The sequence below is a fragment of the Sinocyclocheilus grahami genome, unplaced genomic scaffold, assembly GCF_001515645.1.
Source record: "Sinocyclocheilus grahami isolate Dianchi unplaced genomic scaffold, SAMN03320097.WGS_v1.1 scaffold135.1, whole genome shotgun sequence".
In the NCBI taxonomy this organism is placed as follows: domain Eukaryota; kingdom Metazoa; phylum Chordata; class Actinopteri; order Cypriniformes; family Cyprinidae; genus Sinocyclocheilus; species Sinocyclocheilus grahami.
In genome coordinates, this window is record NW_015505314.1 from 370,785 (window position 1) to 383,284 (window position 12,500).

The window sequence follows — 12,500 nt, forward strand, 5'->3', positions numbered from 1 at the left end:
AAGTTGTTCAAAAAAACGACTTGTTAGCTTCAATAAGATGATATTAAAACCAAACAGAGGTTCGAGTAAAAGGGCATTTCTTCAGGCACTTGGGTGCCCATCACAGAAACTTTATCATGCCTTTATTTATTTTTCAAATTTTCAAATGCCTTTTTATGTATAGACTTTATTTTATGATTCACTCAGGCTATGAAAAATCATATAAATAAATTTTTTTTAAATCACGATACAAATAGTGTAATAAACATCACTATTTATTGTGTGAAAATGATTTAATCTATAGAGATATTGTATTTGTTTATCAAGAAGACATAAGTGTGAGTGTGAGCATGTGTGTGTGTGTGTGTGTGTATGTGTATATATATATATATATATATATATATATATGTATATTTGATAATTTTACACACACACACATTTTTTTTTCTTTCTTTTTTTTTTCTCCAGGATTCTGTGATGAATAGAAAGTTTAAAAGAACAGCAATTATTTGAAATATATATGCGTGTATATAAATGCATGTATGTATGTATATATTGCACAAATTTCATGTGGGTCTGGTCATGAGTCCAAACGTGTTATTGATCTAATTGAGTCTCTTTTGCTCTAGTGCCCCACTTGCCAGACACTCTCCCGGGCTGTTATCTGATAGACAGCAAATGCAGTGTACACACACTGAGCTCTTACCCACGTAATGCTCCACATCGCTGACAGTGAATGAGGGAGGGGGAAGTTTAAGCCCCAGTCCATCCAGATCATGGACCACAATGGGGTAATGGAAGCCCTCCCTCTCCAGGTAGCATTGGGTCACCTGGCTCCCATCCATCGGCAGCAGAATCTCATCGCCACTTTGAAACAGCCAAGACACACAAATCAACAGCAAGTCTTATCAGGTAGGTGCAAATTCCAAAGCCGTAACGAGATGTAACTAATGATTGTGATTATATCATAAAAACACATTCGAAGTCAAAGTAGTAAAGTTCAACGTCTAATCAAGACTTTATCCAGAGGTGCTTGTACCTGACAAAGCTCCTGGCCTGGAGTTGCTGTACAAACACAGCAGTTCCTGCCTGCACGGGGAGTGTGCCATCGTTTGGCTCCGTGTAGTCATGCCTGTGCCAGTTGTTGCGCTTTTTCACTGCGAAAGAGAAGGAAACATTCATAAGACTGATCCTGGAACACAAAAACTAAAAAAATTGGGGAAACACATGTAGATGCACACACTTACTCATGGAGGGTCCATGGATGGGCTCACAGTTGGGACAGTGATAAACATCGATATCAGCAGCATGGTGCTCCACTACCTGAACACAACTGAAAAAAAAGGCAAGCAGAATTAGAACCCAATAAATATAATTCTGCCACAACCATGTAAATGTGGCAGTAGCCACTAGCAAAGAACACAAACGAGTGTAATTCTTTAAAAATGTAAACTTGAGGTTAGCCAGCATCCTTTCAGCCATTAGCTATGCAAGCATTGATCTATTTTGAACTTTACCACACGATTTACTTTTCGTGGATGAGAGCTCAACACTACCTCACATTCATTCACTAACACAAACAAAAACAATATCTATAGTGTCATGTGTAACCAAACATGTGAGGTTTTATTCTGAGTTAATGCAGATGATGCTGAGACAGTTGAAAGTTGCATGGGACAATGGTGTCATCATCTGAGCGTTTCAGAAAATACTACAAAGTTCACATTGCTTACCACTGTCTATGTCAAACATTGTGTGGGTGAGCGGTGATACAATCAACAGGGCACTGCGTCACAATTGTGGGCTTTCCACCACCATCCATGTCACTCAAACCACAGACCAAATCACCTCCCCAAACAAGCCAAACCGCAACCACAACCATAGCATTCAGCCACCCACACAAACACACATTCCAGAGGTTCATTTCAGAGTCACGCTGCCAACCACGTGAAATCAGCTAGCTGAGTTTTGACAGTCCAGCGGAAAGAGATTTACGGATGCTGAGATGAGTCAAACAACTGGGGCCACACAGGAAAACACCAAATAGTGCTCAAAGATGCGTGTTTACTGATGCCTAGTGTGATATTTGCTCTACTTTTCCTGTATCTTACACATAATAGCTTCTTTCTAGTCAAGCAAGAACAATCCAATACTATAATTTGTTTGTTAAAAATCATAAATTGAGCCGCTTTAGCGGAGCACAACAACACTTAGCCCCTCTTTCAAATTCTGCACTTGCGGCCTTCTCTCATATATGTCTGTTAAGTCCACAAAAGCATAGAGCAAAAGTATCCCATTTATCAATTTATGATTCGGAAAAGCGCAAATGTGCAGTAACTATGCACTCTTGATACACTCTTTTGCTGAGGCCACACTGGTGTAGACTTGACAGCCAACTACTACTCAAAAGTCTGTGTCATTGCATCACAAATATTCTCGCCCTGACCCACATGTTGCCCTTAAAGGCACAATATGTAATTTTCGCCACTAGAGGGCACGTATTCAAAATAAACAAATAGACAAAGGCCTAGTTAGATGACGCTGTGACTGAGTGTGGAATCATGGGAGTTGTTGTCTTCATCCCCACAGCCAAAGCAATCTGACGGGACTCGGGCAGAAATCATGTTCATGGATGAGCTAATGATTTATTAACGTAGTAGAATGAAGCAGGGTGAGGCTGAAAGCCGTCGAGCAAAACAAGGCCGCTGAACGAGCGTGACACACTGCTCGAAAGCAGCGGAGCTTTTATTATGCCACAGTCGACCGCTTCCGCTCCTTCCGGTCGTGCGTATGTGGGGGAAAAAAGCAGTGCTGTTTTATCATACTAGATACGTTTGAAAGTTCTGTTATAATGCTACTCTGTGCGGTCGTCACCGGTCTAATAAAATGCATAGCATATTAAAGCATCTTTGGTGTTTCAATCAAGGGGTTATGACACTATGGAAACGGTCCGTGTCACTAGTTAAAATTGCTTATTTCTCTGGATTTAAACATTCTTTGAAACATTTGGAATAATGTAAGTACACAAGTCAGCAAAATATATAACGCTATTCTAGTGGTTTTTGGATATTAATAAAAAAATCTTACATATTGTGCCTTAAGGCCCTCACTGAATCCACAATCTGGAGATAAAATGCTGTAGTCCACAGAGCCTCTGAAGAGGACTGAAATAGCTATAAGCAGTGATAGTTGAAGTTTGTTTTTACGTTCTTTGCTTTTTGTTCGAAATACCTAAGCAGCAGTTTACTGTTAGCGAACAATGCTGTGCTGCTGGAAGCGTTGTTTATATGAATATGTAAATATGTGTTATGTGCTTTCCTCTCAATAACAAAATAAAAACACAACAAAATGTCATCGGTGAGAAAACAGCTGTTAAGAAAGCATTTGATAGGTGCAATGTGAATATGCTTGCACCAACAGCAATTGGCAAATGTCCCGAAACTAAATTAGTTTTGTTTTGGCTAATTTAGTTTGAAATGACATCATGCCAGTTCTTTCTTTGCTTTCCCTTGCGGTATTTGCTGATAATGAAGAAGCTGTACATAGACACTTCATGTTCTGGAGATTACGGGATGTTGCTGCATTCATGTATCACAAGAGCGGTTCAACTCTTCCAGTTCCCCAAATAAAGTCTTATTTGAGTTTTAATGATGCTGCCGTAAACGCCTTGGCTCTCGCTTCCTTTTTCGCCATCAGAATAGAGTTAACATCAAGAGTGGATACTGTGCTATATGGGGCTGTTAAAATCAGCAGGGGACTTGAGCAGAAAGGTGATTCTGCTCAAAGAGAAGACAGCCTTTGAACACAGGCAGAGGACTGAATGTGCTGCTGTCTCTACTTTGATCTCCTCATTATTGCCGGAAACAGCAAGAAAAACTAAGTAGAACCAGGAAGCAGAAAGTTGCTGGCGTCCCAGACGAAGCCTAGCTGGTGCTAACTGTTCATTGGCTTAATCTCCTTTATAATCAGGCAAATTCCATCAACACTATCCTGCTTCTGTTGGCAAGAAGTTTTACGGTGTCATTTTATGTCCATATGGTCCATTATCGGTATCAGTTAGACCATACTCATACAATTTTTTTCAACTGCAACCTAAAATGACTAAATTTGTTGCAGCTTTTTTCAGAAACTGAAATGCTTTTAAAAGTGATGCTGACAAAGATTCATCCACTGTATGCAGTTCTTAATATTTAGAAAATCATGTAAAAAAAAAAAAAACTTATCAATTAATGTTTTTACCATATTATTTGATTTAATAAAGACAAATTTGCAAGCTACTTCAAACATTGCAGGATTGGTTTGAGCCGATAGTGAGTATTTTAATTGTTCATGCTCATTACCCATATATTTACATTTAGATTATCTTTGCCGTCATATAATTCTCATTTGAAATAATCTTTAATAACATTAATAATACTCTTAAATGTAATATTTAGCAAATCTCAAAATGAATATCTTTATTTCATTCTGTGCATTATAATGTTGTGATGTCGAAAATCACTTGTAGCAATTAAAATCATTAACATGTTATTGATATCAGCTCAAATTTGATTAATTGGCACATGTCTGTTTATTATGATTGCAAAATCCAAAGATTTTGGAGAGACTGCAGTGTGGATCCATACAACTGTGGTCTGAAAACATTAGATTAACAATTTAAAGCCTGTAGAATTCATCGGATGTTTGTCTTTCATCCCTATGATTCACTTGGAATAAAATCTCTCCCCAAATGGGATGTCCTGAACCAGTGCCGTGACTCCAGCTCACACTGCGATAAAGTCACCTGGGTATCACAGCCAGACATGCGATGACACACGAGCAGATGGGGGAGGAAAGGTTTAAGGATGAATGACTCTACACCCACTCTCCTCCTCCACTTCCCTCCTACGTGAACCAGACAATGAGAGAGAGAATAGAGCACTCAGATCTTGTCCCGCAGTTGATGAATGAACTAAAGTTCTCAGCAGTTTGGGCAACATAAAGACCAATACAATTCAATCTGCTTAAGTGAAATATAAAAGTTGTACTTGTTCCATAGAACCAAACAGGCTCCCACAATGCATTATGCACATCATCGACACACAGTCCCATAATGCTTCAAAGTTATGTTGGAACAATAGCATTTATGAGATCAGCCCACGTGAACGGCACAACAATGTCATAATAACCAGCTAAAAGCTCTTTGAGCACCAACTGTACAAGTTTACTTTGTAAAAAAACATTTTCATTGTGATTGTACAAAGTATTTAGTACACCTAAAAGGATTAAAGTGGTAAAGAAAATATTTTTCTCTTTTTCGTTACAGCGTACTTCTCCACTTTTCCATTAACCCCGTTTCGTTCACATTATGTCTGGCTCATTAAACAATCTTCATTTTATTGCACTCATTTTGTCATGGAGTTTAACCATCCCTCCCATAATGCTTTTTGATATACAAAGTGCTCATTTTATCTCCCTGTCTTGGTTTCATAACACCATGTGAACCAGGTCAGTGTGCCACACGCCTGGAGTTGAGTCAGCCTTCCCGTCACCTAAGTTACCGATTAACTACCCACCAGAGAACCAAAGGCACAGAAAGCAAGACAGTGTGTAGAAAGGAACCCTCTGATAATTTTTTTTCTAGTGGCCAGCATACGCTATTCCCTTTATTTTGTGTAACCAACTGTGTAGGTTGACTATTTGTCACTTACTACTGTAAGCATCGAGGCATGGGATGCCATGCTATATTGTGAGTTGTTAAAGGTGGGGTAAGCGATTTTTCAAAAACGCTTTAGAAAACTGATTCGGGCCGAATAGCAAAACAAACTTGTAGCCAATCAGCAGTAAGGGGCGTGTCTACTCGTGATGTGGAGGAGAGAGTGTTCAGTGCACAGGACGGACACTAGCGAGCCGAGTGACAGAAAGATAGAGATGGTGGATAAAAAACAAAAGAGGAAAACGTCTGTGGAACAAAAGAAGGCTTAAGGCAATAAGGCAAGTAGTAGGACACGTGTAAAGAACTCAAGGAGCGGAAGGCCTGCGATCGGACGCTGAGGTTGCTTTGTTTCTTCTCAATAGGTAAGTAACACCGTTAGGGCTGGGCGATATAGCTAAAAAATTTATCAACGATATAATGTTTTATATCGTTTGGTATCAATAATTATGTCCATTATCGGTATCAGTTAGACCATACTCATACAATTTTTTTCAACTGCAACCTAAAATCACTAAATTTGTTGCAGCTTTTTTCAGAAACTGAAATGCTTTTAAAAGTGATGCTGACAAAGATTCATCCACTGTATGCAGTTCTTAATATTTAGAAAATCATGTAAAAAAAAAAAAAACTTATCAATTAATGTTTTTACCATATTATTTGATTTAATAAAGACAAATTTGCAAGCTACTTCAAACATTGCAGGATTGGTTTGAGCCGATAGTGAGTATTTTAATTGTTCATGCTCATTACCCATATATTTACATTTAGATTATCTTTGCCGTCATATAATTCTCATTTGAAATAATCTTTAATAACATTAATAATACTCTTAAATGTAATATTTAGCAAATCTCAAAATGAATATCTTTATTTAATTCTGTGCATTATAATGTTGTGATGTCGAAAATCACTTGTAGCAATTAAAATCATTAACATGTTATTGATATCAGCTCAAATTTGATTAATTGGCACATGTCTGTTTATTATGATTGCAAAATCCAAAGATTTTGGAGAGACTGCAGTGTGGATCCATACAACTGTGGTCTGAAAACATTAGATTAACAATTTAAAGCCTGTAGAATTCATCGGATGTTTGTCTTTCATCCCTATGATTCACTTGGAATAAAATCTCTCCCCAAATGGGATGTCCTGAACCAGTGCCGTGACTCCAGCTCACACTGCGATAAAGTCACCTGGGTATCACAGCCAGACATGCGATGACACACGAGCAGATGGGGGAGGAAAGGTTTAAGGATGAATGACTCTACACCCACTCTCCTCCTCCACTTCCCTCCTACGTGAACCAGACAAGGAGCGGAAGGCCTGCGATCGGACGCTGAGGTTGCTTTGTTTCTTCTCAATAGGTAAGTAACACCGTTAGGGCTGGGCGATATAGCTAAAAAATTTATCAACGATATAATGTTTTATATCGTTTGGTATCAATAATTATTGACATCTTTTATAACCTTTTTTTAAAACAAACAAAATGTTTAAATTTAACCACTGCATTTTTAAATTAACCCAATTTATTGAGACAAGCAACAAATGTTTTTTTTGTTTTAACAGTCAAACACACAATAAAAATTAAACAAATATCTGATTTTGAAACGTTTGGCTTGTCTCCCGAGGCCACAGGAGGGTGCAATGAGCAAAATAATGCAGCACATTTAAATTGTCAACGCAAGAAAATAACTGTTTATAAAAAAACGTGCATTACATCTAAATTAACTCCTATAAATCAAATACAATTTCGTAAATTGCATAAACATTTATGAACAAAACAGCATCATGTAACTTATCAATTAATGTTTTTACCATATTATTTGATTTAATAAAGACAAATTTGCAAGCTACTTCAAACATTGCAGGATTGGTTTGAGCCGATAGTGAGTATTTTAATTGTTCATGCTCATTACCCATATATTTACATTTAGATTATCTTTGCCGTCATATAATTCTCATTTGAAATAATCTTTAATAACATTAATAATACTCTTAAATGTAATATTTAGCAAATCTCAAAATGAATATCTTTATTTAATTCTGTGCATTATAATGTTGTGATGTCGAAAATCACTTGTAGCAAGTTTTAACAGTCAAACTCGCAATAAAAATTAAACATGTCTAATTTCTAATGTTTTATATACAGATTAAATAGGTCTGAAGGAAACTTTTGGCTTGTCTCCCGAGGCCACAGGAGGGCGCAATGAGCAAAATAATGCAGCAATGTCTATAAAAAAAACCCTGCATTACGTCTAAATGAACTCATAAATCAAATATAATTTCGTAAATTGCATAAACAATTATGAACAAAACAGCATCATGTATTTATGCATTGCTTAATACAAAGAGCCGAAGTACCAATCACACAGATTGCATTTAAAAACATAAGAGACGTAGTGAAAAGGAATAAACCTCCACAATGTCGCGACATGTTTTCTAAAGGTTTAAACTGTTTTAACTTTGCATGGCTACATCTCTTGTGCGAGACGTGAGTGCAGCAGTCATATTTGTCCGTCTAAAAATGCATCTGTGTGAATGGCTTGGTTTCGGTTTTCACCTAATCAAGATCTTCTCCACTTTGAGCTTCTATATTTCTCTAATATTTTGAACATATTAGATATTAACACAGCAGCAGCGCATCTCGAGGGCTAGACAAAACATTAAAATGCAACAACGTCACTTACATCATTATCACCACATCTCGTGCGCCACTGATGATGCTCCCTGACGCACACCTAACATTTAAATGCAAATGTTTATTTTAAATTCAACTAATATTAATTTTTTTATTCACAATCTCCTCATCACAGGCAGGCACAGCACTCATTTCAGCATGAGTTCGTGTTTGTGTGTGCTGTCTGCGTCACTCATAGCACGTGCCTATATCGTGCACTATATTGAAAAATTTTATATAGTTTTCGGAGATGTACCGTCGATAAATATTGATACCGTTTTATCGCCCAGGCCTAAACACCATGTCTACACGTAAGTCTGTCTAGTACAAAGCGACCGTTGAAAATCATTTGAAATTTGTGTCAATACGTCATGAATAGAACGCAGCAGCAGTTTTCTGTCGGGGATTTGTAGTGTCGTGCCGCATCCACGCATCCAGTTAGATATATATCTATGGTGTAGACAGCATCACTGATTATAATGAGTTCCATAGTATTTTGTCACACCGCGACACCGCGCTCCGGTGTAGACACGGTGTAACATTGGTTTTGCTTTGTTTCACAGAACTAATCGTTGCCTGGGTTGCGTACGTATGTGTGGGGCGGAGCTATCAAAATAGGGGCGAGACCCTTTTGGGGTAGGGGCGTTTTTGTTTTGGTGATTTAAAATGTCAACATTGGCTCCCAGAAATGGCTTACCCCACCTTTAAGCAAAACACGTAGCTGAGAGTCTTACTACATTCACAAAAAGTGAGTGATGAGTGCCTTGTTAACATATTTAAGATAGATACAATAAAAATAGTCATTTTTAAATGTTTAATTAATTTGCCACTTTTTTTTTAAGACTGTTCCTATACAATATATTTGTAAAAATACAGTACTGGTTTACACAGAGCATTTTAGGGCAAAAAAAAAGTTGTAAGCGTGGTCTACAGCCCAAAGTATTTGATGCAAACCCTTAGCGTATAGGTTCAACTGAATAAATACCCTTTCAAGGAATACTTAATTGTGCAAATACTGGCATGTGACAAATGCGGCTTTTTGTCCACTGTCTGCACTATTTCATTTCATAAGTTATTACCGCTAAAAATGTCTTCGAACAATTTCTAGAGCTTCAGGTATCCCTACTCGCAATAAAAATTAAACATGTCTAATTTCTAATGTTTTATATACAGATTAAATAGGTCTGAAGGAAACTTTTGGCTTGTCTCCCGAGGCCACAGGAGGGCGCAATGAGCAAAATAATGCAGCAATGTCTATAAAAAAAACCCTGCATTACGTCTAAATGAACTCATAAATCAAATATAATTTCGTAAATTGCATAAACAATTATGAACAAAACAGCATCATGTATTTATGCATTGCTTAATACAAAGAGCCGAAGTACCAATCACACAGATTGCATTTAAAAACATAAGAGACGTAGTGAAAAGGAATAAACCTCCACAATGTCGCGACATGTTTTCTAAAGGTTTAAACTGTTTTAACTTTGCATGGCTACATCTCTTGTGCGAGACGTGAGTGCAGCAGTCATATTTGTCCGTCTAAAAATGCATCTGTGTGAATGGCTTGGTTTCGGTTTTCACCTAATCAAGATCTTCTCCACTTTGAGCTTCTATATTTCTCTAATATTTTGAACATATTAGATATTAACACAGCAGCAGCGCATCTCGAGGGCTAGACAAAACATTAAAATGCAACAACGTCACTTACATCATTATCACCACATCTCGTGCGCCACTGATGATGCTCCCTGACGCACACCTAACATTTAAATGCAAATGTTTATTTTAAATTCAACTAATATTAATTTTTTTATTCACAATCTCCTCATCACAGGCAGGCACAGCACTCATTTCAGCATGAGTTCGTGTTTGTGTGTGCTGTCTGCGTCACTCATAGCACGTGCCTATATCGTGCACTATATTGAAAAATTTTATATAGTTTTCGGAGATGTACCGTCGATAAATATTGATACCGTTTTATCGCCCAGGCCTAAACACCATGTCTACACGTAAGTCTGTCTAGTACAAAGCGACCGTTGAAAATCATTTGAAATTTGTGTCAATACGTCATGAATAGAACGCAGCAGCAGTTTTCTGTCGGGGATTTGTAGTGTCGTGCCGCATCCAGTGTAAACCATAGATATATATCTATGGTGTAGACAGCATCACTGATTATAATGAGTTCCATAGTATTTTGTCACACCGCGCCACTGGCGTCCGGTGTAGACACGGTGTAACATTGGTTTTGCTTTGTTTCACAGAACTAATCGTTGCCTGGGTTGCGTACGTATGTGTGGGGCGGAGCTATCAAAATAGGGGCGAGACCCTTTTGGGGTAGGGGCGTTTTTGTTTTGGTGATTTCAAATGTCAACATTGGCTACCAGAAATGGCTTACCCCACCTTTAAGCAAAACACGTAGCTGAGAGTCTTACTACATTCACAAAAAGTGAGTGATGAGTGCCTTGTTAACATATTTAAGATAGATACAATAAAAATAGTCATTTTTAAATGTTTAATTAATTTGCCACTTTTTTTTTAAGACTGTTCCTATACAATATATTTGTAAAAATACAGTACTGGTTTACACAGAGCATTTTAGGGCAAAAAAAAAGTTGTAAGCGTGGTCTACAGCCCAAAGTATTTGATGCAAACCCTTAGCGTATAGGTTCAACTGAATAAATACCCTTTCAAGGAATACTTAATTGTGCAAATACTGGCATGTGACAAATGCGGCTTTTTGTCCACTGTCTGCACTATTTCATTTCATAAGTTATTACCGCTAAAAATGTCTTCGAACAATTTCTAGAGCTTCAGGTATCCCTTAATACCTAAAGGGATACCGTAATCCCCTCACACAAGTGCTCATCAACACAGCCGTTTATTGCCGCATCTTCAGTAGTTTTTCATTGTTCAGTCTCTTCTGTTTCTTTTCGGACTGCCACACAAAGGGCAGGGTCACTAGTGCAAAAAAAAAAAAAAAGAAGTTCAAGCCGCATACGCAAGCTGAGGGTTCGGAATAAGTGCAATTTACAAAAATCAGACTGCAAGTGTACAGTACACAATACATTGCTGATGACGACATTTACGTCACATGCATTGTACACATACCCTAGTGCATTCATAAAAAATAGAGTATATTTGGACTGAACAAAAGACTTCAGACTCCATTGGATCTGTGAAGCGCCCCCATTACTACCATGCACAGTGCCAATAGTATAAATCAAATAGATACTACCACATAGGCTAAATAGTGACGATTTATCTTAAGTGTTTTAATTCAATATATGTTTAAATAAAATAAGTTATTGTCTGTATACTTTCGTAACAAACATGAAAGTTGCATTGTATTAACCAACTACAGAGCAGACGGGGTCAACAAACCAGGCCCTGATAAGTCAACACTAATCTTCAGGGCGTCTCAGGTCTGAAAACGACTCACACTAGGCTTTTGTTGAGACTCAGAAGCACATTTAGGATTTAATGGGACATAATGAGTTGAACACCAAAACATCCTTCCAATCCGAGGGACCAGAAGAGGGAAAGTATTTTAGCATTGCCTTTACTTGCCCTCTTTCTCTCGCAAGCTCATCAAGTGTTCATGTTCCTGTCAAGAGTGCACACATTCAAGTTAGGCACATTGTTGAGGCAGAATGATCTGCAAACAGGAGGAGTTTAGGCCAGTGTCAAGCCTTCTTTGTATAAGGCAGAAGGATTTCCCAATTATGAGCAATTCGGAGCCAAACCAAACAAGTCTATATTTGGGGGAGTAAGGCTAGATGGGGTGTACATGCACACATCTGCTGACCCCATGTGACCCTAAGCCTTTCTTGCTTAGAGATCCTCCCCCTATACATCCCATATTTTTAGTCCTATTCTTGCTAAAAGTTTTTGTACAACCACCTAACTAATTCTTACGATACCGCAATTTTATGAGAACGAGTTGATTGGTCGACGCAAAAAATGATGATAACAGTAGTAGTGGCAAGTATTTTCTAATGTGTTTTGATGTACATCTCAATAAAACGAATTACTGAAAAAGAATGAAAAAATTAGGGTTGGACTTGATTCTCCCCCATCAGTTGTTGATTAGATTGAGGATTGTAAGAAAGGGGCAGAGTTTAAGCAGACTAAATGACTGGAAAAGTC

General features: G+C 37.8%; 1 protein-coding gene across 3 annotated transcripts in view; it reads right to left on the bottom strand.

The window, feature by feature from the left end:
• Positions 1-12,500, bottom strand: part of LOC107590966 (lysine-specific demethylase 7A-like) — a 34,035-nt gene that overhangs the window by 18,653 nt on the left and 2,882 nt on the right. For all 3 annotated transcript variants that reach the window (XM_016279936.1, XM_016279935.1, XM_016279937.1), the window contains exons 2-4: positions 1,227-1,312; positions 1,019-1,136; positions 686-846 (exon numbers count right to left, since the gene is read on the bottom strand). In XM_016279936.1, coding sequence (XP_016135422.1) covers positions 686-846; positions 1,019-1,136; positions 1,227-1,312 — 365 coding nt within the window. The remainder of the gene's footprint in view (positions 1-685; positions 847-1,018; positions 1,137-1,226; positions 1,313-12,500) is intronic.